General features: G+C 40.6%; 4 protein-coding genes across 5 annotated transcripts; 2 read left to right on the top strand and 2 right to left on the bottom strand.

Moving 5' to 3' along the window:
- Positions 1 to 426: 426 nt before the first annotated feature.
- Positions 427 to 8,475, bottom strand: LOC110976418 (parafibromin-like). The gene is made up of 15 exons (XM_022229670.2): positions 8,310 to 8,475; positions 6,515 to 6,623; positions 6,124 to 6,193; positions 5,926 to 5,988; positions 5,672 to 5,751; positions 5,297 to 5,361; positions 4,913 to 5,132; positions 4,571 to 4,684; positions 4,305 to 4,377; positions 4,112 to 4,176; positions 3,581 to 3,762; positions 3,088 to 3,225; positions 2,692 to 2,792; positions 2,351 to 2,492; positions 427 to 1,678 (listed from the first exon to the last, which is right to left on the bottom strand). Exons 1-15 carry the CDS (start codon positions 8,438 to 8,440, stop codon positions 1,642 to 1,644), a joined length of 1,590 nt encoding a protein of 529 aa, XP_022085362.1. The 5' UTR covers positions 8,441 to 8,475; the 3' UTR covers positions 427 to 1,641.
- Positions 8,476 to 8,604: 129 nt separating this feature from the next.
- LOC110976417 (RNA-binding protein RO60-like) lies at positions 8,605 to 15,695 on the top strand. 2 transcript variants are annotated; one of them, XM_022229669.2, is made up of 6 exons: positions 8,605 to 8,740; positions 9,281 to 9,886; positions 10,231 to 10,454; positions 10,636 to 10,920; positions 11,248 to 11,484; positions 13,684 to 15,695. In XM_022229669.2, the coding sequence occupies exons 2-6, from the start codon at positions 9,304 to 9,306 to the stop codon at positions 13,981 to 13,983; spliced, it is 1,629 nt and encodes a 542-aa protein (XP_022085361.1). In that variant the 5' UTR covers positions 8,605 to 8,740; positions 9,281 to 9,303; the 3' UTR covers positions 13,984 to 15,695. The 2 variants fall into 2 exon arrangements, with proteins under 2 accessions (XP_022085361.1, XP_022085359.1); XM_022229667.2 differs by having other exon boundaries at positions 8,624 to 8,834.
- Positions 15,696 to 15,786: 91 nt separating this feature from the next.
- LOC110976419 (serine/threonine-protein phosphatase 6 catalytic subunit) lies at positions 15,787 to 21,253 on the bottom strand. Its single transcript, XM_022229671.2, has 8 exons — positions 21,137 to 21,253; positions 18,986 to 19,081; positions 18,461 to 18,526; positions 18,166 to 18,307; positions 17,989 to 18,068; positions 17,763 to 17,880; positions 17,433 to 17,524; positions 15,787 to 17,268 (listed from the first exon to the last, which is right to left on the bottom strand). Exons 1-8 carry the CDS (start codon positions 21,212 to 21,214, stop codon positions 17,020 to 17,022), a joined length of 921 nt encoding a protein of 306 aa, XP_022085363.1. The 5' UTR covers positions 21,215 to 21,253; the 3' UTR covers positions 15,787 to 17,019.
- On the top strand, positions 21,213 to 26,096 carry LOC110976420 (serine/threonine-protein phosphatase 6 catalytic subunit-like). The gene is made up of 8 exons (XM_087143114.1): positions 21,213 to 21,358; positions 22,129 to 22,224; positions 22,357 to 22,422; positions 22,559 to 22,700; positions 24,058 to 24,137; positions 24,252 to 24,373; positions 24,627 to 24,714; positions 25,170 to 26,096. The coding sequence occupies exons 1-8, from the start codon at positions 21,284 to 21,286 to the stop codon at positions 25,416 to 25,418; spliced, it is 918 nt and encodes a 305-aa protein (XP_086999240.1). The 5' UTR covers positions 21,213 to 21,283; the 3' UTR covers positions 25,419 to 26,096.
- Positions 26,097 to 26,307: the final 211 nt, after the last annotated feature.

Raw genomic sequence — 26,307 nt, 5'->3', positions numbered from 1 at the left:
AAAAAAATTGATAGCATCAAGTCAGCCTTGTGTTTGTAGTAGTAGATTTGCAGAATAATTTTTGGTGGGATATCAGATTTTGGGATTTTGAGAGGTGAAGAACGAATGTTGACTATTTCTCTACTGGTCATCTTTAACAGTCAGGCATGCAACTTTTCCTCGGATCGGCTGATTTCCTCATTTTTTACTTCACACTCATGCCATTGAAAAACACTGTCCAAAGTCTTGTAAAGATAGGAATTTCCTTTTTTTTCAAAGACGAAGTTGCATGCCTGAACAGTACAGAGTAAATATTCACCATTCAGGTGGTAAGGAAGACAATTGCTGTATTTAAATTTTTATTTCCATCGGAAACTGCCCTGTTTTCTTGAACTATTTACACACAAACTCACAAAAGAAAAGGCTTCCAAAAAGATCAGTAAAAAGTGCTTGAATGGAAACACTTTCTTTTAATGGTTAATATACAGGGTTGGTGGTACAGTGCACAATCATTTATGTGATACTGCTGAGAACACATTGGAGATCAATTATGGTACAAATTGGGGATAAATATCCAATCATTGCCAGGAAGAAACGGTACATTTGTTCAGTCTGTACATCAGAAATGGCTACATCATGGATGTCATGCAAATTTGGAGAGTCAAGATTGAAATTTGGACCTCTTTCTGGCAACCCATTTCAAATCTGACTGATTTCAAATATTGTTTACTGCCATCCTACATGATTTAATTCACTACCCTACATCTACATGTATACGCATATGATACAGTACAAAATGACTATTTACAAATGGCTTTTCCGCTGGAGGGAAAAGATGAAAACTGCTTTGTGAAAAAAAAAAACTAGATTGGAGTTGAAATAAACTGGAAAACACAAACGTTTTAAAGGGGGTGTGGTCTTCAAGGCGCCATATTCGATTCGCTGATGTATCAGGGCTAGTTGCTGCACCAACAAAGTCTACGGACGGTACGTCGATTTGTGGTACACCAAAACTACCCTGTACGTCACTGTGGTAAAACCAACCAATTATTCCATGAAGCAGATTTAATGATTTTTATTTTTACAAAATGGCTGCCAGATACTTTGCTTTTTGGTACGTTTGAGAAAATGGGGAAATAAATCTCTTGCTTCAATGTAGGGCCCTCGTTTTCAAAAAAAAAATGATTGAGAAAATGCCAGAGTGCTTTTAGAAACATCTTCAATGCATCAAAATCTTTAAAGTTATTCCCTTCTGTACAACTTTCAATTGTCAATAATATTCTAAATTGGAATAGAACAATACACAGATGCAAACATGGTGAAACTAAAACAAAATCAATATTTTGAGCATTTTGGTACGAAAATATTTCCAAGAACACTGACAAGTGCTCATCCCATTTTTTACCCTTGCTCTAAGCATCGCTCTGACCACAGATGTAGCCACTGCATGTCCAGAGACTAGGCGCTGTCTGTGACTTGTACATCAGTTCCTACCCCTGGGCATGATGTAACTGCAAACTGTGCAGTTGCTGTAAATCGTAACGAAGCCCTTGAACACCCAGGAGCAAAGTGGACAGACTACATCCTACGCTTCAAAATCATCTGGATCTTGTCAGTCGTAGGAAGTAGTGGTCCATGGTGGCATCTGCCTACGGATGTGTCTTAGAATCTCAGATGTGACTTGTGTTTGATCATGTACCTGAGAAAGACAATCATGACAAAAAGGGAAAAAAGATTCATTAACCCTTAAAATGATGTTTTGACTATACGTAGTGATATGGTTGAGTGGTTGGGTCATTTACAATATATCACACTCATTAACCCTCCTATGCTGAAGTCACTCTTTGGGTCATTTGGTGAACACCTCAAAGAAGCACAGCTGTGTTGTGTTGTGCACTGCACCAACAGTCCCTCACAGGAATATCAGATTGCACTTTTGTGCTGCCCAACAACTGTGCTTCACTGTTTCATGTGCATAATTGTGCAGTAAACCAAATGCAGTGAACAGGACTGCACAAAAGACCTTGGGTCATTTTGTGCTGACAACCTACTGTGTACACACTGAACCTGTGCATGTTTGAGTTCCATATAGAAACTACATGCTCACCAGTGACTGTGGGCATTTGTGCACATTTGTGCTGTAAAACCATAGGAGGGTTAAGGTTGGAAAGAAAGAGAAAAAAGGAGTTTTTTATGAGGTTGCGATGGATTGCAAAAGCAAGCAAACATTCGTGTGAAGACTAGGCCATGCTACATGTCGGCAGCTTGGTGTACGGTTTCACACAGCTTGCTTCTCTCCAAATTTTGATCTGAAGAAAGTTTCACAGGTGGCTTTGAGAGGACTAATCTATCCCTACATGGTTGGACGTACTTGTCTAATATCTCCCAGAATTTGAGGAGACAGGCCCGATCCAGGTGGCGTTTGGTGCGACTGACCACCAAAACGTGAACGTTCCACTTCTTGATGTTGGGGTCCAGTTTCATCTCGTCAAATTTGATGTGGAAGCCACGAACTGAAAAACCAACAAAAAAATCTGGATTAAAGATATGCGAAAAGGAGAGATTTGAATTGGTCTTGAAATGAATACGCGTACGACTACAAGAGGTTACTTCTATTTGGACACATTTAGCACACAATGCATTGCTGCATGACTTTCGTCAAGATCAACTATTTCCAATAAAATCTTCCAAAACAAGAGAATTGTAACTTGCTTCTCGCAAAGATGTCGACGGGGGAGCCATCGGAGAGAAGCCAGGGCCAACCCTTGAACTGCCAAGCAGGACCCTGAGCGAACACACCAACGACACGATCCCTGCACACACACAGGAAATAAACATCAGCAATGAGTAAACACCCACAGAGACACGACGGTTATCAAGCAGGTTGGTGCGGCTGACCTGGTCCACTGGTATTAATCTGACTGTACCGTGATAACTTCTTAAAATATTTATCTTGCACAAGGCTCTACAATCAAGGATCTATCTCGCTGCTGTAGCTGAGGAAAGGGTCAATACTGCAGCATCTCTCATGCAAAGCAGTATAACATTTATTTTACATTTACCAGATGGTGGTGCTTTTCAGGGGAAGGAACAATCTGATCTCCTTACCAGTCCTGGGGAGAGAGCTTGTTGACTGCGTCAACCACCCTGTAAGGCACCGAGCTGCCATCGTCCTTTCGTCGTTGTATTAGGACGTCGTTCTCCTTGCGAGCTCCTTGGGACTTTTTCTCGTCCGATGTACAGAACCTTGGGAAGAGGCATTTTATATGTTTCAATAAATTAACAGTGAAACAGTACAATGACATCTTCTGAAACTCAAATGGTAACAAAATGGTAACAAAATTTTGGTAACAAAATGAAGGATCCTCAATATTTCGATATTGCAGCTTGCAAAATGACAACTTACAGATTCTTCAAATGACACCAAAATATGCTTCCTTGATGATGCGAGAGAGAGACAAACCATTTCAGATGGAGAAAATAAATAGTTATTAAGTGTCTTGGCCTGTTGTTTATGGTTGCCAATGCCTCAACAGGTTACCAAGAACTGATTGACTATGACTGAGCTGGTGTTTATTTATCTAGTTATTTTTAGACTCACTTCAAGTCCTGCAAGATGTCCTTGGCGTTGTAGAGTGTGATGAGCGATGTGGTGGCAGCTGGAATGATGATGATAGGGGTGCGAGAGACGCGCTTCTGGGGTGTCTGCGGCTTGGGCTGGGGGGTGATCTCTCGCCGTGGGGGCTGGACTGGGGTCTGAGCCTTGCGAGCGCTGGCCCCTTCCTGTACACAATGAAGATGCATGCTTGTTTAACTTGAGACATATTTGTACATTCCAGGATTGAACTGAATTGTCCAAAGTGCAGATGTGAATTTGAAGATTTTCCTTTCACATTTAAGATGGCAAAATTGCCCATCTCGACTGAGATAAGATAAATTTGGAAAACCACTCGCTGCTTTTGTATGAGCTATGCTGGAAATTTGATTTGAAATTTTAAACAGTAGAACTATGAGAGTCATGGTTTTATACGAGTTGGACTAATTCCTTGTTTCTCTTTTTTATCCAGGACTTGCCAGTACGAGGTTGTTTGGAGAAATGACACTCTGAAATCATTGCACATTCCTGACTCACCGTTACAGATTTGAGTGTCATGCCATGGTATGTACCTCCGGTATCAATTTTGAAGCCCTCGGTTTCTGTAGATAATAAAAACAACAAGTTTGACCCCGCTGATACGAATATTAAAGACAAAAGTGTGACAGTGTTTTCAAAGTAACTAAGGTTGTCCAAATTGATCTAGTTTGTTTAGGCAATGACCTCTGACCTTCTTTTCCTCGGAATCTCTCCTGATCGTAACGATTGTACTGCGTTTGAGTGGTCAGCTTCCTCCGAGGATCCTAGATGAGAATAACAACAAGATTGCGATCAGACAAATGAGCAACATACCGACACAAAATTCCCTCTGTGGACGGCAGAGAAAGATAAACTTTGAATGAAATATGGGTGCCACAAAAGAACAGGTGCAATTGGGTGAATGTGCTGGAACGACGAGCAAAATGCACAAAAATGGAGAGAATGGGTGTTACACACCTGCTGAATAGCTGGAGTTTGTTCAGTTCTTTGCTGCGTGGTAGGTTTTGTCTGTTTGCCGTCCTCCTGTGCCTTCACAGACTGCAGTATAGCAAAGACATTCTTGGAGAAATCCTGCAAGATCACAATAATCAATCACTGATAAATAAACAAAACAAACCATTCTGGAGTCATTCATTACCATGGGTTCCATCTTCTGTCGTTGCCTGCAGCACGTGTACAGCACTCCTAAAACAACAAGTCCATTTACGAGTCCCTGCACGATGTCATCTTCTGTACTATTAAACAGAGCTAGAGCGCCCTCATGCGGCTATGCGTAAGAGCCCATCCCACTGTGCTTACCTTGCCAGTGCTCTGTAGGATGGAAGTCCTGGTTCTCCATAGTCTCTCTCGACTCATGATGTCCCTGGTCACGTCCACCTCAGCATCGATGAAGCTACGCTGCTCCAAGATCCCCGTGCCTAGGTCGTCCTCGTCCACTTTGATGGTAGTTCGCTTCTTGGCTCTCAGCTTGGCCTTGATGGCTGCGATCTTTTCCACGGACATGGTATCTGAGAGCGACCTGAAAAGTAGAGGTTAGGTCAGAGGTTAAGATCAAATTTATTGCACCTTATGTGCAAAACTTCACGTTTCTGAGCCGAGGAAACATTGAAAATTGATACAAATACATGTACACGCAATTTCAACCTGGCCAAATCTATTGTCATTGATTTCCTAAGTACACACCTAATCTGATCTGTGGTGACAACAGCGCCCTCTTTGGATGGTTCCAGCTTGGCCGCAAGTCGTTCCTACAAGAACAAATGTGAAGAAGAAATTATCACACATATAAAAGTGAATTTGTCACATTTTAAGCATGTAATTGCATACAGTAAGAACAGCGATATTTCAAATACTTCAGAGCTTAGAACATTTTGAGGTTGAGTAAAAAATTTGGCATTATAACTAGCGTGCACACTGCAAATGGTCACATGGACTTTTCAGATTTCAATGAATACTACTTTCATCACGTTTCTAGATATTGTTTCAACAATCAGCCTGGTACCTTGCCAAGACAACAGTGTTTGAGGTTCAAATTCAAAGAAACCCTTAGTCTGGTACCTTGGCCTTCTGCACTTGTTCCATCTCCAAGCGAATTCTCTTAGACGGGTCATTTTGGGTGTCATCAGTGGTGCGTTTGGCTAAAAGGTAAATAAAAACTGCATATTACGATGGTGCAATTTGTGTTTTGGCTACTAACTGAATGTACCTGATGACCAACCTATATATAAACCAAATGGCCTGCATGCTATGCAAACCTCTACATGAAGTCAAGGAACATGACCAAGATGGCTACCCTCTAGGACGATATTTACCCTGAGTCTGTCTCTGTATAGCAATCTCAAGTGGTGCACTTTTGTCGATACTGGCAGACGTGGCTGTTGGAAACAACAGAAGAATGAACGTTACCAAAAAGCACCTGCAAACTTTTGTTCAAAAAATTAAAAAATTTTGTCAACAGTTTTAATAGAAAATTTGTTTGAAAGTTTCTAGTTACAGTAGCAATTACAAACCTGTTTCTCCCTTCAGATAGGCCAGCAAGCCTCTCCTGTCAGGACGACGTACAACAGGAACGTTTGCTGCCTATTGGTAACAACGAATAACATCCAAATACATTCAACCTTCAGTAAAGCGAATCAAATTGTGCAAACCTTTTTTATGGATTATAATGTCCTTTCCTGGAAGCTAAAGAATCCTTTTACAGTGACTTCCAAAAACAAAGGGTGGGTTGATTTTAGTAGGTCTAAGAAATGTTGGAGAAATCTAGAAAGCTTTAACAGATGAAACTGCTTGCTAGCTTTAACACTGTACTTTCTTCAAGAACAACTCTGATACACATAAAGTGGGTTGACTGTGAAGTCACACAGTCCTTTTAGAATTTTTCTCCAAAAGGCAAGTACTTACGGCAGCCTGCCGCACATAGTTAGGATGGGTAAGCTTGACGTGTCTCAGAAGAAATAAGATGGAGTCCACAGTGTAATAGTCCTTGGCTTCACCAGCGTCTTTGCCAGTTCTAATTATAATAATTTGAAATTTGTGCATTATTTTAACACTACAATTATTGTGCACTTTAAACCAGTTTTTGTATAAGACCTTGAACAACTGTTGTCCACACGGGAAGGACTGAGTGGGGATATTTAAATGAATTTGTAGCGCAGATCAGAGAAGTTATTATTTATTACAGAAAACTTAATATCAATGAGATGCTTATGGTACAACTGGTGTACCTCCTACATGTAGGAATCCATTCCACTAGTACAAATGTTGCCTACGTTTGAAATAACTTTCAACTTCTTCTGGAATGTGACCTTAAAGATTGTTAACTTGCGGCACTGGCAGCATTTGTGTAACTGTGATGGAAACCTAGTGGTTATGAACATGATATCACAGCTTTTGGATTTGTGGAGTTGATCTGAAAAACAAATCCTCTCTAAAATACAGGCAAGAAATACATATATTTAACCATGAACTGGCTTTTGACTTTTTCACTCATGCATTGGCATATCTACTTCTTTCAATTTTTTTCCCTCTTTCAAAAGAGTCAACATAACAAATCATGACCAAAGCATGACTTTTGCTACGGTCCTTGCCCTGCCAGTACAGGCACGGCAGCTTGAAAAAAAAAGCTTAAGTTACCGCTTAACCTGTTCAAAGCACTCGTCAAGTTGTTAATTAGCCATCAGAAAGCAACAATGTGTCCTATCGCCTGATTACTCTGCACAGTTGGTTGATTCTGCATGACGTCTTCATTTTTAATTGTCATGCTTGTTTTGAAAAAACCATGAATGAGAAACAAAAATTGATTGACCGATAGCAGAATTATCGAGGAATCAAACAGTACGATAAGCAATCATGCAAAGATGGAGTGATCTCGCATATCAACAAATCATACCTATCATCAGAACATCTATGGATCAAGCTCTACTGAGAAAACAGCTAGTATCCCTCTTTTTCAAATTTTGTAATGGATCTGTCGTACTCACCGATCCAATACAAAATTTAGAAAGGGGAATACTAACATGACTAACGTCCATGACCGTACAGTTGCCAGGTCCCTTATTTTACCACTTACTATGAAAACCAGTCAGACTTGACAATAGGTGGCAAAATTAGAGACCTGGCAACAACACCATCAGGGATGTTAATACTTCCTTAAGTGGAGCTAACTCCCTTAAGAACATGAAGAACAATTTTTCAAAGGGAGGCCTGTCACTGTCATGGCTGTGTAAAATAATCTTACACAAAAGCAACATCATGCATGTGCTAAATGCTGGGCATGTTATGACATCACCATGGGGCAACGCAACTCGCATCGTATACAGCAACAATAATTGAACATTAAACAATGTGGAGAGATTGCATACACAGACAACAATTTTCTATTAAAATATATTAAATAACAACCATCAGGAAGTGATAACAATTTAGATGTCAACTGTCAAAAAAAGTGAAATTTAGCTGAGAAAATGCTGAAAGATTACTTAGAAAAACACTTAGTTTTTCAGGCAAATCTCGTACTACACAGGGGCATCAAGTATTGTCTGTCAGTCGTCAGCTCCAGTCTCCATGTTCATTTCTGCCATGATGTAGCCTGGCGTACTTCGGCGGCGTGCATGGCGTGATAATGTGATGGTGATGGGCCTGTCTGGTCATTCAATGCAATATTGTGCCACGGATTTCAAATATCGAGGCAACTTACCCATAAACTCCGTAGTTTGTCTTGGCATCTTTCGGCCACGAGAATTCACCAAATATAACTTGGTCATCGCGTTCAGTAATCTCTTTATTTGCGATGGTGTACTCGCGAATAAATTTTAGTACGTCTGCCATGATGGTTTTAGTGGAAGTAATGTCAGTAGATTGTTCAACTAGTAACGCACGCGCACTACAATCATATAAAGAGGCGGCACCCAGACCTAAATTGCCCTTCAAGAGACCTCTGACCTTTCTTGGCACGTTATTAATTTTTTAGTTAACTACAAATGAGGGCGCACTTTATATTTAACTGGGACCGCTTGCTGGATGTCTCTGTGTGGTGCAAGAACTGCAAAAACTGCAACGTTTCACATTCTCGAAAATCCCCGTTTATTTTAGGGGTTGACGTCATCTTGTCGCAGGGGATAGGCTGGGGTAACCTTCGGCTATTTCTCATTCCTGTGCAATACTTCGGGCGCTCGCCAACAGTTATATTTCTTAGACCGGCCCTGCATCTAGGCCCCCCGATGTATGTTACTGTTGTGATATTCATCCTGTTCATGAGTTACAACGCCCCTTTACTTTTAAAGTTTTGGTCACTGTGCTTTAATATTGAACACGCAAGGAATTTTCATCCCAGAAATGTAGGCCTAGTACTAGAAGTCTGGTAGTAGTAATATACTACTTATCAGACAAATAACTGTTGCCAGGGTCATTTCTTCCACTTTCCTGTATGATTTGTATCCGGTCTTGCTAGCTAGTTATTTTTGTGTGCCGGGATAAATTCTTCAGTTGATGCCTAAGGCTGAGTTGGCAAACATCTTCATTGAACAGAGTCAGTGAGCTTATCACATGTCAGTATCGGGCCTAGCCGGTGTATTGTCTGTGACTATCAATGTGATTTTAGTTTGAAGAGTGCCAGGATTTGACTTGTTTTACTCACTACATACCCATCTGTACATATATATTCTACAGATTGTTTCTGAAAAGTCATTGAAATGGCGGAAAACAGCCCCGTACCTCAAAGCCAGCCCTTGACAGCCAGCCAGGTGTGTAACAACGCTGGGGGATATGTCTGGACTTTGGATGACATGGACCGTCTACGTCGCTTCCTCTGTCTAGGCTCAGAGACAGGGACGTACTACTGCAAAGCTAAGGAGCTAGGCCTGCAGAACATGGAGTGCATCCAGAAACTAATTGAAGATGGGAGGGGAGAAGATGTTGTCAAAGAAATCCTGGAGTATAGCTTAGAGGGGCGTACCGCCAAACAAGACCCCATTCTCGTCGCCCTGGTTCAGTGCGCTCGTTGCGAACACGTCAAGGTTAAGCAACAGGCTTACGAGGCCATGCCCAAGATCTGCCGCATCCCGACCACCTTGTTCCAGTTTGTGGAGTTCGTAGAGAAGATCCAAGGCGGGTTTGGGACAGGCTGGGGGCGGGCCCAGAAGCGGGCAATCTCCCGCTGGTACAATGAGAAGAATCCAAGACAACTGGCCTATGCTGTGACCAAGTACAGGAATCGTAATGGTTGGACTCATCGAGATATTCTCCGGCTTGGACACGTAAAGCCCAAAGATGAGGGTGAGTCAGGATGAATGAGATTCCAGTCCCAATGTCAATCAATTGATCACTCATCTGAATTGCATATTTTTCCCATAGTATATCAATTAGTCATTGATACATCTTTTCATATAATTGACTCGCTAGATGATGCACTTCTTCCAGTTATTGAAAAATCATTGTTTTTATTTTAAGTTACTTGGATAAAGCTGTTTAATATCAACTACGTAATGGCATCCACATAATGTTATTCGTTATCATATCACCGTGTTGCGTAAATTTCTTGGAGCTGTTTAGCACAGGTATGTTTCAGTTTACTAAGCAGACTAAAAGATTTGCTTAGCATTTTTTTTCCAATCCATCAGTGACTGGCCTGGTGCTGAAGTATGTGGTTAAAGGCTGGAAGGAGCTTGACAAGTCAGTCAAGGAGGATGAAGAACACAGTGATTCTTTCAAGGAAGTCCTGACCTTCTTGAAGGATGCTGAGACAGCCCGGCTTTCCACAGACCAAACGGAAGTGATCGCCTTGGTGGAGAAACATCAGTTTGCCTGGGAACATCTGCCCACACAGTTTCTCAAATCAGTTGATGTAGGTCAAGAGTTCCATTGACACATTCTTGAAAAGCTTATGAAAACTGTTTACTTGTATTGCTTGGACTTCAATCAATGACCTCCTAGATACTAAGCACAGATAACCAGCTTACGTCCTCCTCTCTTTATAACCTGATGACCAGAGTTACCCGCTAACTTGCTCATCGTCTCTTCGACAGGTCTGGAAGGCTCTGCTTCAATCCATGCCCATGACAGCCATGATCCGCAACCTGGGCAAGCTGACCTCCATCGAGCTCTTGAAACCCCTCACCGAGGAGACGGCGCTGGTCTGTGAACGGCTGCGGGATGAGAACCGTTTGCGCAAAGCCCGTGTCCACCCAATCCACATCCTGGCAGCACTCTACCAATACAAGAAGGGGAAAGGACACAAGGGCAAGCTGTCATGGACGCCAGTGCAGACAATTTGCGATGCGCTGGATGACGCTTTCTACAAAACGTTCAAGGTAGGAGATAAACATCAACTTCACTGTTCTGCTTCAAATGTCTTTGTATGCGTTCATGACTTCATCCCGTAAGTTTTTACTTGAAGCTTTGAGCTAGAGAGTGTACAGTGTCATAATTGACAAACATGCTGAAAACTTATTACATAGAAGGAAAAATTGCAGAACTTAAGTTGCCAAATTTTTTGGGGGGGGGGGGAGCTGAACATCTGCATTATTCCAGAAATCATCTGACTGTTTTAGGACTACAAAGTATGCACTGATGGGCCTCACACAATTCATAATTTCTAAACTCTTTGCTCTTATTTGTGTCTTGTTTTTTATTTTTAGTTTGTTGAGCCAACCGGCAAGCGTTTCCTGCTAGCTCTGGACGTCAGTGGCTCCATGAGTTGTAGTGGCGTCAACGGAATTGAGAACATCATGGCCCGAGAAGCATCTGCTGCTATGGCGATGGTTACCATGAGAACCGAGCAGAACCATTACATCATGGCTTTCTGTGATCATCTGGTGGATGCTGGAATCAATTCCAAGATGAGGCTGGATGAAGTCATCCGTACTGTCAACTCAGTAAGTTGGAAGGGTTTAGGGCATGTTTTTTTCATTTTAAGAAATATTTTTAAAGCAAGATTTATTTGTGGACAGATTTATCGCTGTATTCATACATAAAAATGGCCTTATGAAGAGAAAATTTACTTTGTACTAATAGTCTTTGTGGTTTTAAAATATTGGGTTGAGTTGATTGGGTTAAAAAAGTGGCTTGATTTGCAAGCTTTGATTTTTGCAATAACCGTGGACTCCTCTCAATTGATGGAAAGAACATTGTTACAACCAAAAGAGCAGAGTCGGTTGACTCCTCTCAATTGATGGAAAGAACATTGTTACAACCAAAAGAGCAGAGTCGGTTGACTCCTCTCAATTGATGGAAAGAACATTGTTACAACCAAAAGAGCAGAGTCGGTTGACTCCTCTCAATTGATGGAAAGAACATGGTTACAACCAAAAGAGCAGAGTCAGTTGACTCCTCTCAATTGATGGAAAGAACATTGTTACAACCAAAAGAGCAGAGTCGGTTGACTCCTCTCAATTGATGGAAAGAACATGGTTACAACCAAAAGAGCAAAGTCGGTTGACTCCTCTCAATTGATGGAAAGAACATTGTTACAACGAAAAGAGCAGAGTCGGTTGACTCCTCTCAATTGATGGAAAGAACATTGTTACAACGAAAAGAGCAGAGTCGGTTGACTCCTCTCAATTGATGGAAAGAACATTGTTACAACCAAAAGAGCAGAGTCGGTTGACTCCTCTCAATTGATGGAAAGAACATTGTTACAACCAAAAGAGCAGAGTCGGTTGACTCCTCTCAATTGATGGAAAGAACATTGTTACAACCAAAAGAGCAGAGTCGGTTGACTCCTCTCAATTGATGGAAAGAACATTGTTACAACCAAAAGAGCAGAGTCGGTTGACTCCTCTCAATTGATGGAAAGAACATTGTTACAACCGAAAGAGCAGAGTCGGTTGACTCCTCTCAATTGATGGAAAGAACATTGTTACAACCGAAAGAGCAGAGTCGGTTGACTCCTCTCAATTGATGGAAAGAACATTGTTACAACCGAAAGAGCAGAGTCGGTTGACTCCTCTCAATTGATGGAAAGAACATTGTTACAACCAAAAGAGCAGAGTCAGTTGACTCCTCTCAATTGATGGAAAGAACATTGTTACAACCAAAAGAGCAGAGTCGGTTGACTCCTCTCAATTGATGGAAAGAACATTGTTACAACCAAAAGAGCTGAGTCTGAGAATCCCAATTTGTTGAATTCTTTCAGTTTTTCTTTGTTTCTCCACACCTTTTCTATGGAGCTGCTTAAGCACAAAATTTGTTTAAGCATGAAGAAACCTTGCTTAAAAAACAAAGGTTACCAGCTCAAACTCTTTGTGATTGTCATGCTAACCAAAAGAAAGCCGAATATCATTCCAAAACAATATACATGACGTGGAGTTTTAACTGATAACCTGATTTATAAAGCAAGGTTTTTTCACGCTTAAACAAATTTTGAGGTTAAAGAGCTCTGTGAAATTGGTCCAGCTGGTAATAAAAAGCAAGCCCTTAATCTCTCTTGGGCCAATTTCATAGAGCTGCTTAAGCACAAAATTTGCTTAAAGCCTGAAAAAATCTTGCCCGACAAATCAGGTTACCAGCCAAAATCCATGTGATGTATATTGGTTTGGAATGATATTCGGCTGTCTTTTGGTGAGCATGACAATCACAAAGAGTTTGAGCTGGTAACCTTTGTTTTTTAAGCAAGGTTTCTTCACGCTTAAACAAATTTTGTGTAAGGTTTTTTGAAAGCAAGGTTTTTTGTGCTTAAATAAATTTTGTGCTTAAGCAGCTCTTTGAAATTGGTCCCTCTGGTCTGGTCACTCTGGTCTGGTCCCTCTGGTCTGGTCCCTGCAACCTTGTTATAACAGAGTTGACTGTAAGTCTGTGATTAGGACTAGCACATGTAGTGCTCAAGGCACTGTGTTAGCTTCACCCTGGCTTGTCAGGCGCTTAAAGAATTGTCACCCATCTCAATTACCTAGGGGTCAATGACAGGTGTCTTGCTTATGGACACGGGTGTCACAATACCAGAGCTGGGCTCTCGGAGTCTCATCAACAAACTTGTAAACTATCAACAAGATCTTGGGTTCAGTTGACCAATCTGCAAAGCATTATCACTTGGCTGAATGTTTGTTTTCTGTGTTTCCTGGTTTTTCCATTCTCAGCTCAATATGGGAGGGACAGACTGTGCTCTGCCAATGATCCACGCCAGAAAGAAGAAGATCCCTGTGGATGTCTTCATTGTCTACACGGACAATGAGACATGGTTTGGTGATGTCCACCCGTCCCAGGCGCTGCGCGACTACCGCAAGGCAATGAAAATTGACGCCAAGCTGATCGTGGCCGGTATGTCAGCCACCAGCTTCTCCATTGCTGACCCGGCAGACAAAGGCATGCTAGACATTGCGGGGTTCGACTCGAACTGCCCTGACCTGATACGCAATTTTGCCCTGAATTTGGTATAAGTGGTGTCAATGGGAACTTTGTACAGAGCAGCTCAATAAGAAGCCTCAGGCAATAGGATGACCTTTCAAGGGGCGGGGCTTACAGCCAGCAGGTTGGGGGGTAATAGGCTACACGAAAAAACTAATGTCTGTCTTGAAAGGTACATGTAAAGTAAACAGTTTAAGACATTTAAGCAACATCATTTTAACTTTTCAAGAAATAAATTTGAATGATATCATTTAAAAACCAATTTTTAAGATGTCCAGTTTTATCCATATTTAATCATCAGTCGCAGTGCATTAGAGCCAAATATGAAAATTATTCTTGAATTTTCATGTATGTTGTATGTTACTTATGTCTGTTACATACAGTGTAAGCCTTTTTGCTTGTGCATGGTCAGCCATAGCAGTTGCCAGTCTTTAAAAAGCAGACTGATACATTTTTCAAAGTGTTGCCTATAAGTACCAATAGTGAGCCTGATGAAAAATCTGCAGTGCCCAGCAGCGTCAAAATTAGCTTGGGGATTTTCTTTAGTGCTAGAAATTAGTGCAGGCTTACAGTCTTCTGGCCTACATTGTATTTGTCCTGAAATCGCTTTACATAAACCTTTTTATGTTGTTATATTGTAAACCATGTTTTGTGTCTACTTTTGAAAAAAAAAGTGTGAAAAAAGTGCCACATCATCTGTGAGATAGTAAAGAGCTTCACCTGTTTAGTCGAGTACAATTTTGAATTGAAGTGCAGAAGTTCAGAAAATCACCTACTGAAAAGATGACTTGTTCAAGCCAAGACAGTTTGGGTTTGTTCCTAACCATTTGACTTGTGTCTGTAGTTTTTGGAGGAATGGAGTGTGTCAAAAATTGTGTAAATGTTCCAACTTCTTTTAAAAAATAAATGACGTTTGTAATTGAAAGGCAATGATATGTAAGTTATTCACTGTTTTGATTAAGGATTAGGTATATTGGGGAAAGTTGACAAAAACTTTCACGATGAAAGGTAATTAATTAAATATTTTAAGGATCAGGCATGTTGGAGGTTATCTTTGGTCTTTTAATGTTCATTTTAACTTGCAAATGAAACAACACATCGATAATCCAACTGTGATTTTGGTAAATACATGTTATAGAATGCCTGTCTTTTAATGATTTATGGGTAAAAAAAGGAAATTTACAGCAGATTTAAAGTAACATTTCTCAAATACCAACGGCGTCATTTGCCTGTCTGATGGAAGGCCATTTCATGGTTGTGTAATGCATGTTGTTTGCTGACTAATACTTTGCTGCACAGATAACGGAATTAGGCATGTAAATGTATTTTGAAAAGTGAGGAAGATTTACATTGTGCATAATCACATTTGCAATATCATAACTTGGGGAAAATGGAATTTCGGATTCAATTTGTAAATCCATGCCACATCTTAGTTTATAAATACATATACATGTACTTGGTTTGTAAAATGATATTCATGTTTGACATATGTGTCCACTAGGTCATATTAGGGCTTTATGTTGCTAGAGGGAGTTTTTATTAACTTTTGAAAGTTGTAATATGTAACTAAAGTTTTGAGGAAATAGACAACAAAATATTTTTTAAATGATAGATTAAACATATTTGCTGCAGAAGTTGATTTGAAATCTGATTCAGTCCGGAATGAATTGTACCTGAATGAACTCTTTGTGTAGCAGGAACAAGAGTGTAGAATGTTTTCAAATAAAATGCAGAAAAACTCCAATTCTGCAGTCACTCTACGCATGTATACGTGAAGTTAAGGAGAGAATCCAGCCATTAGCAAAGTTGCAAAAAAGTGACTCACAAATGCAGGATTGTACACAAACTCTCAGATGTTATTACACTGCCTTCAATGGATTCATCAAGTACATGTATTACCTTTCTGTTAATGGTGTATTCTTTTGAGGTCATTTTGGACCCTGGTGAAACACTACATAAACCATTCCAGGCTTATTTGTGATAAGAATTCCATGCCCCAGTAGCTAATTCAAACCAAGGACGCGTTAAAAACCAAACCAAAGATAGCACTATACCTGAACTTAAACTGAAATACTACAAGTTTACATTGATACTATACAAAATAAACATGACACCTTTCTCAAAGTTAGCTCCTAAGTATTTGTACAACTAGGCATGGCCTTACTTCTAATTCAAGGCGGCTAAATCTTAAATAGAGGTAAATAACCTGTCAGGGTAGCTGACTGGCAACTTGTTGGGGAAAAAGTGCAGCTGTAACTTGTAAAAATCGGGGACTATTCTGCAAGTAAATCCAAGGAGCAAACTGCCCCCATGGGGTCAAAGGTTATGCCAGATTAAGCATGGAGCCCAGAACATCACACCAAAACACCACTTCAAGTCACATACAAATTAAATACTTTACATCTATGTTCATGTATGGCCTGCCAAGCTATGTTTGTCTGAACCCTGGTTTCCGTAACCAAAATGAATGAATTTCAGGCTTTTTAAAAAAAATCCTAAATGACACCGTTGCATCACTTGGAACTCTTCTCACTGCTCAAAATGTCTCCAGTATTTGTCGTGAACTAGTTCACCAAAGATGTTGTGCATCCAGGAGAGTTAGATTTTTTAATCAGGTGCTTTGCCCTTCGTGAGCTCTCAGGCATCACTGAGCACACGGTGATATGAATGTATGTCAACGCAAGGGCAAGCCCATGATTAAAAAATGAGCTCGCGTAGTTGGTGCATGCAACATTGACTGCTTTATGCTCTGCACTGTGTTAAATATTTTCACCGCACGCAAAAATACCTTCTTGCGAAATTCCAGTGTCTGGTGCTTGATGCAATGATTTCATCTGTACAAAGATGTTGCACTTTAAATAAACACTTCATGCATGTCCTAAAGTCTATATTAAAATGGACAAAACCACGCAGTAAGCGATTTACTACCAAGTCCCATATATTACTGAGAGAACATCTCCAAATCTGGAATGACTGTTTATCTCAGAAATGATGCCTACTACAAAGAGGCATTCCAGGTCATTTCCCTGCTCAAATTTCTGTGTCGATGTATTTCTTCAGAATTCTCCTCAGAGGAAGTATGGCGTCGTGGTGCGAGTTGGTATCACTCTCTCAGCATCCGGCACGGCCCTGAAGAGTTTGGCCTCCTTTGTTGCTGTGTCGCGGAAGGCAAGGATGGATGCAATATTGCCACAGCGGTAGCAGTAGTTGGGCGCTGACCACACCGTCACCAGTTTCTCATCAAACATGTACTTGTAGCCTTCATGGACCAGTTGGTGGGCTCGGCAGATCAGCTTCAGGTTGTTGATGTGGACAAACTGTGGCGATATAAGAAATTGGAATTTCATTATCCGGCTTCGTTAACAAACCAAAGTCTGCAGAATCTGCAAAGACATCTCCTTGATGAGGAAAATCTGTGAATAGAGAAAAACCTGACTTGAGACGGGGAACAAATGTGAAGTGTGGTATTAATTTTACCGACCTCATTGACAACTTTGGCTCCAAACAGCCAACCTGCTCCTCGAGGGCTAATAGCCCAAGTGTCCACATCCTCTGGGTCCGACCACACCAGATGTGAGAAGAAAATGTTAAGGATGACCAACAACCAAAATGTACCTATGAAAAAATATTTTGTTTTGTGCCTTTTGAGTAAGATTCTACTGGGATGAACACATCAGGCACTCTAACTTTTTCGATTTGAAAAAAAAGATTTTGACAGCAAAATGAACAGTGAGCGACGGGACAGTTTTGGGTGATACAGGGATGTTTTGGGTGGTTTAGTGAGTAGTGACAAAGCATTTACAAAGGATATCACAAAAGGCCCCCTTGTGTGGGATTTCCTGAGCCCTCTCAATCGTCCGGATCTGGTCAAGGGTCTTGACGTCTGGCGAGAGACCACCATGAACACACAAGATCTGCTCATCAATAATCTGGGCAGAAAAAAATACAAAACATAGGCTGTGATTAAACTCGAACAGCAGTCACCACAGCAGGTTAAATGCTTTCATCATCAACTTGAAGTTGGTTCGCATACTTACAGCGGCAACTGTGAGCAGATCAAAGACCTTGGTACAGTATCGCCAGGCATTCGCATTGCCGTATTTAGTCTGACATTCATCTGTGGACAGAACGAGGGAAAGTTTGTTCAAAACTCTAAAAGTTCAGAGGAAGAACAATTGTCCATTTATTGATCAAAGAAAGTTCTACGATCTCACCATAGAATCCATAGACTTGTGTGATCTGTCTGCTCTCGTGGTTGCCACGGAGAAGCGTGATGCGATCCGGCCATTTGGCCTTGAGGGTGAGTAACCTGGTGAAAGTCTCCAGGCTGTAGTAACCACGGTCAACAAAATCACCCTGGAAAAGAGGAGGACGAGAAAGAAAAGAAGAAATTCTGATCATCCAGATGGCATCAAGAAAAAATTGTTGAACTTTTTGGCAGTCTTGCATTGGGTTGTGTCTCGGACAAAGCACGATTCAAGCACTACAGGGTTTTAAAAAAATTCTTACCATGAATATGTAGTTGGTGTCTGGTATCTGACCTCCTGTCCTGAACAACTCCTCTAAATCATAAAACTGAAGAGATAAAACAGGTCGGGAAAAACAACTTAAAAAACAACTTTAAAAGAAAAGTAATATAATAACCCTTTTTCACGTTTCATGTGTGCATACTCAGAAGATTTATCAGAGGGGAACAAATTCATGACATTACCTAACGGTTGGCAAATGGATGCTTGCGACTGTTATCATTGTAGACAATTTGTCCCCTTTGTTCACTTACTTGCAAGGGATCGCTAAAATCAACATGGCGACGCAACGGGAAATTGGCTTATTGTAGCGTGACTCATTCTAATAATGTTCAAAATGGAATATTCAGGGTTTTCTTGATTTTAATGGTAACCACTGGTTTGACGGGGAATAATAATCCAAATCTTAGCACAACTGAAAAGTAATATAGCAGATTACTGATATTAACATGCTACAGACAAGCTGAAAATTTCTCTGATTAGGCCTACAGTAAACCTTTGTGTTTACCTGTCCATGAATATCTCCACATACAGTCACTGGAGTGGAAACCGGTTGCACATTGGATTCTTCCAAGAGAAGATCGCACACGTAATCACAGAGTTTCTGTCACCAAAATTTCAATTAAAAATATCAAACAGTGTCACTCTCTCAGACAAAAATGAAAACAATACAGCAATGCAACTTTCTGTTAATGAAAAAAGGTGATTATGAAAGGGTTTGGTTTGCTTCGAGACTTTAAAACAAGTCTACTTTTAAAGCTTTGATTTCTTGGGAAGAATTCCATATACGAAGTTCACTGTAATATCGCGTAATTACTACAAAAGTATCCTTACTTTGATCGCTGAATGAAGACGATTCCAAAAGGCATTGAGAAGCTGAACATCATAGGACAGAAATGTGGAGTTTTGGGCACACTTTTGGAGCTACACATGGACCAGGTTTACATCGACAGCCGGCCATCTTTGCTTCTGAAGAACATGGCGAATGCGCACGACGTGTGCGCATGAACCGAATCATATCCGGAAAGAACCATTATGTAACAGGGGTTGGGCTGCCACAAGCATTGAGGTAATTTTATGCATGAATCCGCAACACGAGGAGTGCGAAGGGCCGTCATCTGTCTGGATGGATCTACACAGTTCACGAAATGCCGCGCAATGTGCCCTACTGTACATGTACAATTTTTACTTGGGGGAAAATAGTGCGTGTTTTGCGACAATTTTTAAGTTGGACAATTTGTTTAGAAGGAAAAAAGGGGCAAATTTCTTTTACAGACAGTTTGTAAGTTGGACAATTTGTTTAGAAGGAAAAAGGGGCAAATTTCTTTTAGAGAGTGCTTGTCAGTTGGAGGAGTTTTTTTCTATATTTATACAGAGGGAAGGGGAAAAGGGAGCTGAAACCTGTCTTTAGATTATTGTGTGGCTATCTGCGCTCTAAAATGTGAGGGGAGGCTTGTACAGGAGAAGAACATCCTTAAGGATTTGATTGAAGTGGTCTACTCCTGCATGTCGGCAGCGCCACATGTATTCGGCCAGGTAGAACCCAAACTGGTCGCTTCCACTGGTGTGGATAGTCACCTCTCTCACCAATTGCGCGTAAGACTCCAATTCTCGCTCATAGTGCATGTATTGCTAATGGATGAAGCAAGACTCCACCTAGCCTTGGACTAGCATTGGACTGAAATTCCTTCTTTCGTACGGCCGACTGCATTTCTTGTTCTTTCTCTCTTGGTTTACATAATACGACGGAGATAACTCACGTCATACAGTCAATTGTGCTCAGACATGTACCTTACGTAGTTGATTTCCTTTGGCACAACCTACTTATATTAACAACGGATAGCCACATTTATTTATATTTAAATTTCTAATTTATACAAATATTCGTGAATAATTACATATTCAGTTTCATAAATATTTAATTTTTTTAAATATTCATCTTGACCTCATCGTGACCTCTCCTTAATTCAACCGTAACTTTATATAGAACATATTGACTTCCTCCGGCAACAAGCGCTCGTGTGGCGTGGTCAGTTAGACTGCTGTATTTCTATATCTAACAGTTCTCTTCATTGCAGGTTCGATTCCCCTTTACAACACAATTTGGATTAAATGTATTAAATGTGTATACTAACTGTAATAATCCTTATACTAATGACAGGAAAACTGTGGAGAAATAAAAGGACGGGATAGTGAAGGAAAGAGGAAATAGTAGGGGAAAAAAAGTACAGCAAAAGGACTCACTTTTTTTGCCGTTTTATTGCGTGGGGCCCCTTCTTTTTAAACCTGTCCCCCTAAGTTACTGAACCCCCTTTCACATCTCTATCCCCCAAAAATAAATGTCGCCCCTTTTTAAATCTGTCCTGGAGCACAAATTTCTCCTAAAAAGTGAACTTCGTATATGGAATTCTTTCCGATTTCTTTATAACCCTACCTCTGACCACCCCTACTCATTTTATCCCCGCCCACCGATGAATTACCACTTTCACGTCATTCCACTGCAATCTGCAGTTTACATGGTTTACATCATGATCACCTCAATATTTGAGGAAATCAGCATATCGGTATGCATTATTGTGCCCCCTTTCACGTTTTATCAAAAAACAATTCAGAGTAATTCTTCGTAGTGTTAAAAACACTCAGTCGATAGTTTCAATACCTTTAAGTCGTTTTCCGGGAGATACTTGCACTGTTTTGCAATGTCGATCCATCTTTCAACTGACGACGGCTCCGCCATTTTCCTGGTTTGTGAGTCATGAAACAGCGCCCTCTCTAACACTGATCCAGTGATCAGGTGACAGTAAAAATGGCCGGATCAGATGTTGACCGATGGTTAGAACTGGCCAAAGGTTGTAAATATCTACCAGAAAACGACTACAAGGTACGGTGAATTGAATTTAGCATATTTAGGGACACATCAGGTCAATGGTGGCGGCTTGTGGCGGTTCAAAGCAGGTGAAGTGCCTGAATCGTCAGCTCGAACAAGTTTGACTAGTTTTATGCGCCCCGCCCCACATTCCCCTAAGTTTGTGTGTGTGTGTGTGGGGGGGGGGGGAGTTTGTACTCACGGCACACTCAAATCCCTGAGGTAGGATTGATCGAGTAGGAATAGATGGAGCTTTGATCAATGCAGGATGATGGTAACTAAATATGGGAATTGTATATTTTGTGACACCCCCCAGTATTTTGTTAATCTTGCAAAACTGGACAGTCAACCCCCCAGAAATCACGTACAAACCAAAGCTCTCATTTTTTTGTGCTGACCCTATTTTTGGAAATTTTGAATCATAAATTGTGAGAAAATGTGACTTTTCTTGCTGATAAACCAGCCATTCCAATTTGAATCCATCATGTGTCATGTATTAAAACACTCACAGTGTCCCCTCAAACTTTCCCGCAAACTCTTTTCACAACATCAACCCTAGAGTTATTGGGCATGATGTTAAAGTCATCTACCAAGATGAATCCAAAAGTTAAAATGTAATCCCCCCTTCTGTTATAGGAGTTGGGTCCCCAAATATACAATCCCCATAAATTTTGGGAAGAGCTTCTCGAAACATGCAGTAAAAACAGTCATGTTCGTAACTTAGCCAATGTGCAGTGCATGCCATAAGAATTGAGACAAACTCAAGGTTCGTCATCATTTTACAGAAACTTTGCGAATATGTTTGCGAACTACTGCTTGAAGAAAGTAATGTACAGCCAGTCTCCACCCCAGTCACTGTGTGCGGCGACATCCATGGACAGGTATTAACCAATCAGTGGTTTGATTTCGAACTTTTTTGTCAGTGCTCTCGTTAAAACTCTTATTTTCTTCTTCAGTCCCCAACCCCAAGTTTGAAACTCAAAGGGAGCCCTTTTTCTGTCTTTTTTGTACAGTTTTATGACTTAGAGGAACTGTTCCGATGTGGAGGACAGATACCTGATACCAACTACATTTTCATGGTGAGTATCATCAACTGTACGTGTCCTAATTTTTTTCTGACAATCACAGCTGGGCAAGTATTGTGGACATTTTCGCATTCACTATCTATTTATTCTCACTTTCTTTTCACACTCTTTGTTTGCACTGTCGTTCCAGGGTGACTTTGTTGACCGTGGTTACTACAGCTTGGAGACCTTCACCAGGTTGCTTACCCTTAAGGCAAAATGGCCGGATCGCATCACGCTTCTCCGTGGCAACCATGAAACAAGACAGATTACCCAAGTCTACGGTTACTACGGTTAGAAGCAACTTTCAGGGCAGTTTTATTCTGAACATTTCAAGCACACATATATTGGCAGAAAAGATCCCTTTCCAGCGCTGACCCTGCAGTTTAAGCTTGTTATAGCATGAGGCAATTTGCTTATTGTCGCTGCTAACAAACTTTTCATCATTGCTTCCATAGCTAGCCACAAATTGAGCGAGTTTCTTCTATCCATGTAAAACAAATCTGGTTGTCTGCATCTCACTAGATCATGTTTCATAGCGTCATGAGCCAGCAGCCATCATAGTCATCTACCACCATCTTGAAGAGAAATCAAAGTTGACACTTGATATCATCTGCTTTCTCGTATGCAGGAGGTACAGAAAGAACTTTTCATTGAGCATGGTTTCATGTTTATCTGATGTTCATTTCTTTCTGTCACTAGCTGGTAAATTTCAACATTTTAGTTAAGACTGACGTAAGATCAGTCACAAGACCAGTCACAAATAACCGGGTGAATGATGACAGAGCAATGCTTTTGTTACAGTCATTTGAATAGCTCGTGACTTTAATTTACTTTGGTGGTCTTGTGATAGTCTTGAGCGGTCTTGACTCTGACACTGGTTGATTTTTCCACGCCACTGATATCTTCTGTATTAAGCATACTCCGCCTAATTGCACCATCTTTGCCTTTTCTGAAGTCTTTTCAAATTCCATGTTGTCTTCTAGGATGTGTAGTAATGTTTTCCTTTTTAACCAATTCCTGCCCGGGGAATCCGGATCCTGACACGTGTGCTTTATATGCGTGACCGGGGTCTCTGAACTCGGACAGAGGGAACAGGGTCTTGTAACAAAAGACCGTACTCGGAACAAAAGACCAGGCTGCTGGGCATTACCAACATTTTTCACTCTCAAAAGTGGAGGTAATCCAGCCTTGTTTTGAAACAGTATACCACGGTTTGGGGCATTCAGAGCGAGTGGATTACCACTGGGGACAAGAGCACTCTACCACAGCAGCGATGAGCCACACAGCACCGCTGCATGCTAATCTGGCTCCTATTGAAAAGAGGTCAGCAGCGCACTGAGCCAGGTTCGTGAACAAAAGAAAGTTGTATAACACCGCACAATCTGGGCTCTTTTTACAAGGCTGCAGGCCTGGCTGAAATACTCAGGCATCAATAGATTTTGTCAGGCTAGAGGGGCCACCAGACAGTCCTTCATGAGTTTGTAAGTGTCCAGTAAATGAAGATAAGAATTTTTAAAGAATTTTGAAAACAGAAAAAAAAATGATAATTATCCCGGACCAGCATCGTCAACATTGATAACTGCCCCCGGCAGCAAGGGGTTAACAAACTTTACCAAAGCTACTGTTGTCTTCTTTCGTCCTTTCCAGATGAATGTCTGACCAAGTATGGTAACGCCAATGCCTGGCGATACAGCACAATGGTCTTTGACATGTTGACAGTAGCTGCTGTAAGTACAAGTTTGTTTTCTTTCCCCCTTTTTTTTTCTCCTCTGACATGTGACCATACCCGGACTGGATTCGAACCACCTCTTACGTTCACTGCCTCGGCATCTTTTATACAGATCATTGACGAGCAAATTCTTTGTGTTCATGGCGGACTGTCACCAGACATCAAGACCCTGGACCAGATGCGAATCATCGACAGAGGCCAGGAAATCCCACACAAAGGAGCCTTTTGTGATATCCTTTGAAGCCAAAAAATCAAGTATCTTTAACCAGGAACTAAACCACAGACCCCCGAAGCACAGTTCAGGTGCCTCACCGACTTTACCTCTGAGATTCTACAGATCATCTTATTTGAGTGGGTGGTGCAAACTTGTTCGTTACACAAAAGCAACTTTTGAACTGAACAGAGAAACAAGTTATGACAGTGTATATAACGACACGCAAATTTGAGATGCGACTTCCGACTGTAACCCTTAATCATTCTCACATATTGTCTGGTCTGATCCGGAAGATGTGGACACATGGGCCATTAGTCCAAGAGGTGCTGGCTGGCTGTTTGGTTCCAAGGTTGTTGATAAGGTAACAAGAATTGGATTAAGACTACTGCCGTAGTCTACGTCTATAAGAAGGAGAAATGATAGAAAATAAATGCAAAGCTTTGGCCATAAAACACCTGACTTTGACTCAGCATTTACCAAGAAAACTCAGACTGCAGCTGTCAAGCAGCAAACTGTACTTTCTTGTAAAACTAATATTTTTTTAAGATTTCATTATATATATTCTTGCATGTAATGAACAAATCAAAATGTCTTCGGAAACTTTCCCAACATTTATACAAACTTTCCAACTTAGGATTTCATAATTAGGTGCATCTATAGAAAATCATTTCATCTCTTAACCGTTTCCATCTTGTAGACCTACTTTCAAATGTTTTGCCTAAAGTTTGACCCGTTTCAATCACATTTTGAAACCTGTTTCTGCCCAGGCTGGCATTCATACCCTTTATCACATCACCCTTCGCATTAATTTTCCAGTTTGAAGAGATTAATGGTCTGACGCTGATCTGTCGAGCTCATCAGCTAGTTCAGGAAGGCTACAAGTACATGTTTGATGAGAAGATAGTGACAGTGTGGTCAGCGCCTAACTACTGCTACCGTAGCGGCAATGTGGCATCTATCCTGGAGTTCAGGGATGCCGACGCCAAAGTTGGGAAAATCTTCAGTGCGGTCCCAGACTCGGAGCGAGTCATACCAAGCCAGCCAACAACACCCTACTTTCTTTGATTGCCAGATTATTATTATTATTTTATTGATTTTTGGGGGGGTCATGAAATGTTCTGACATCATGTGTTTTCCATGCAAGTGCTGTGTTAGCAGATTCTGTTCCGGTTTTGGATTGGTTATTTTCAGTTTCTATAAATTCAACGATTCAATTTGAATGTCTACTGGTCTTTCCACTTCCAAGTTTTGTTAACGTTCACAAATGCCCAATTATATATGCAAATTATGCATGCTAGGCAATTTAACACCTCCATACTTGATATTAATTATGCAATGTAAATGCAAGTATTCAAATACATTTCATGTTTGTAGCCAATTGTCTGTGGGCTTTACAGTACTCGTTTCAGGTAAATCTAAACAAAAATTGCTCCACTGCCAAATACTTGACACTTGAATTACACAGACTTGCTTTACTGACAAATTTTTTATCATCAGTAAGACTTTTTATGAATTTTGAAATATGCTGTTGAAAGACAAAGGACTGGCATGAGATATTTAAGTCCAATTCTGGAAGTCTTTTTCTACACAAGTTTACTTGAGTTGTTATATATTTTTATTAATTCACAGTATTTTGTCATCAAAATTTAGAAACAGGGAATTCTCTGTGAATTACCATTTGTCAATGATTGAAATGAATTAGTAAATTAAAAGAGAAGTGGTAACAATAGAAGAACCTTTTAATGGTGTTTATGTTGCATCTTTTTTATTCAGAGTGTGAAAAACTTAAGTTTCAATAAGAATCGTTAATTTGGCTGATCATTTCCAGTACATCAGGTGAAAGAACTATTGTAACTTCGACGATTACTTTAAGAGCAACTGTTTGGGGCACTAATTCGTACCTTTTAAAGAACAACTTTTCAGATCTAGTTGTGTCAGTATGTCCTTGCATGTA

Source organism: Acanthaster planci, linkage group LG11 (genome assembly GCF_054643075.1).
Source record: "Acanthaster planci isolate LZ-2023a linkage group LG11, COTS_SCS, whole genome shotgun sequence".
NCBI lineage: Eukaryota > Metazoa > Echinodermata > Asteroidea > Valvatida > Acanthasteridae > Acanthaster > Acanthaster planci.
This window is presented reverse-complemented; position numbering and strand designations above follow the sequence as displayed.

Bases quoted from the DNA above. Each gene is read 5' to 3' on its own strand.
- LOC110976419 (XM_022229671.2), bottom strand. From the start codon at position 21,214: ATGGCGGAGCCGTCGTCAGTTGAAAGATGGATCGACATTGCAAAACAG. The intron at 18,308-18,460 runs GTAAGAATTTTT...CCTCTTTTCCAG, and splicing joins ACACCAACTACATATTCATG to GGTGATTTTGTTGACCGTGG. The intron at 18,069-18,165 runs GTGAGATCGTAG...TTCTGTCCACAG, and splicing joins ACAAGTCTATGGATTCTATG to ATGAATGTCAGACTAAATAC.
- LOC110976420 (XM_087143114.1), top strand. From the start codon at position 21,284: ATGGCCGGATCAGATGTTGACCGATGGTTAGAACTGGCCAAAGGTTGT. The intron at 24,374-24,626 runs CCTTTGAAGCCA...ATTCTCACATAT, and splicing joins AAAGGAGCCTTTTGTGATAT to TGTCTGGTCTGATCCGGAAG. The intron at 24,715-25,169 runs GTAACAAGAATT...TTAATTTTCCAG, and splicing joins GTTCCAAGGTTGTTGATAAG to TTTGAAGAGATTAATGGTCT.
- LOC110976417 (XM_022229669.2), top strand. From the start codon at position 9,304: ATGGCGGAAAACAGCCCCGTACCTCAAAGCCAGCCCTTGACAGCCAGC. The intron at 10,455-10,635 runs GTAGGTCAAGAG...TCTCTTCGACAG, and splicing joins AGTTTCTCAAATCAGTTGAT to GTCTGGAAGGCTCTGCTTCA. The intron at 10,921-11,247 runs GTAGGAGATAAA...TTTTATTTTTAG, and splicing joins CTTTCTACAAAACGTTCAAG to TTTGTTGAGCCAACCGGCAA.
- LOC110976418 (XM_022229670.2), bottom strand. From the start codon at position 8,440: ATGGCAGACGTACTAAAATTTATTCGCGAGTACACCATCGCAAATAAA. The intron at 3,763-4,111 runs GTGAGTCAGGAA...CATTGTGTACAG, and splicing joins TGACACTCAAATCTGTAACG to GAAGGGGCCAGCGCTCGCAA. The intron at 1,679-2,350 runs GTACGTCCAACC...TGTCTTTCTCAG, and splicing joins TTCTGGGAGATATTAGACAA to GTACATGATCAAACACAAGT.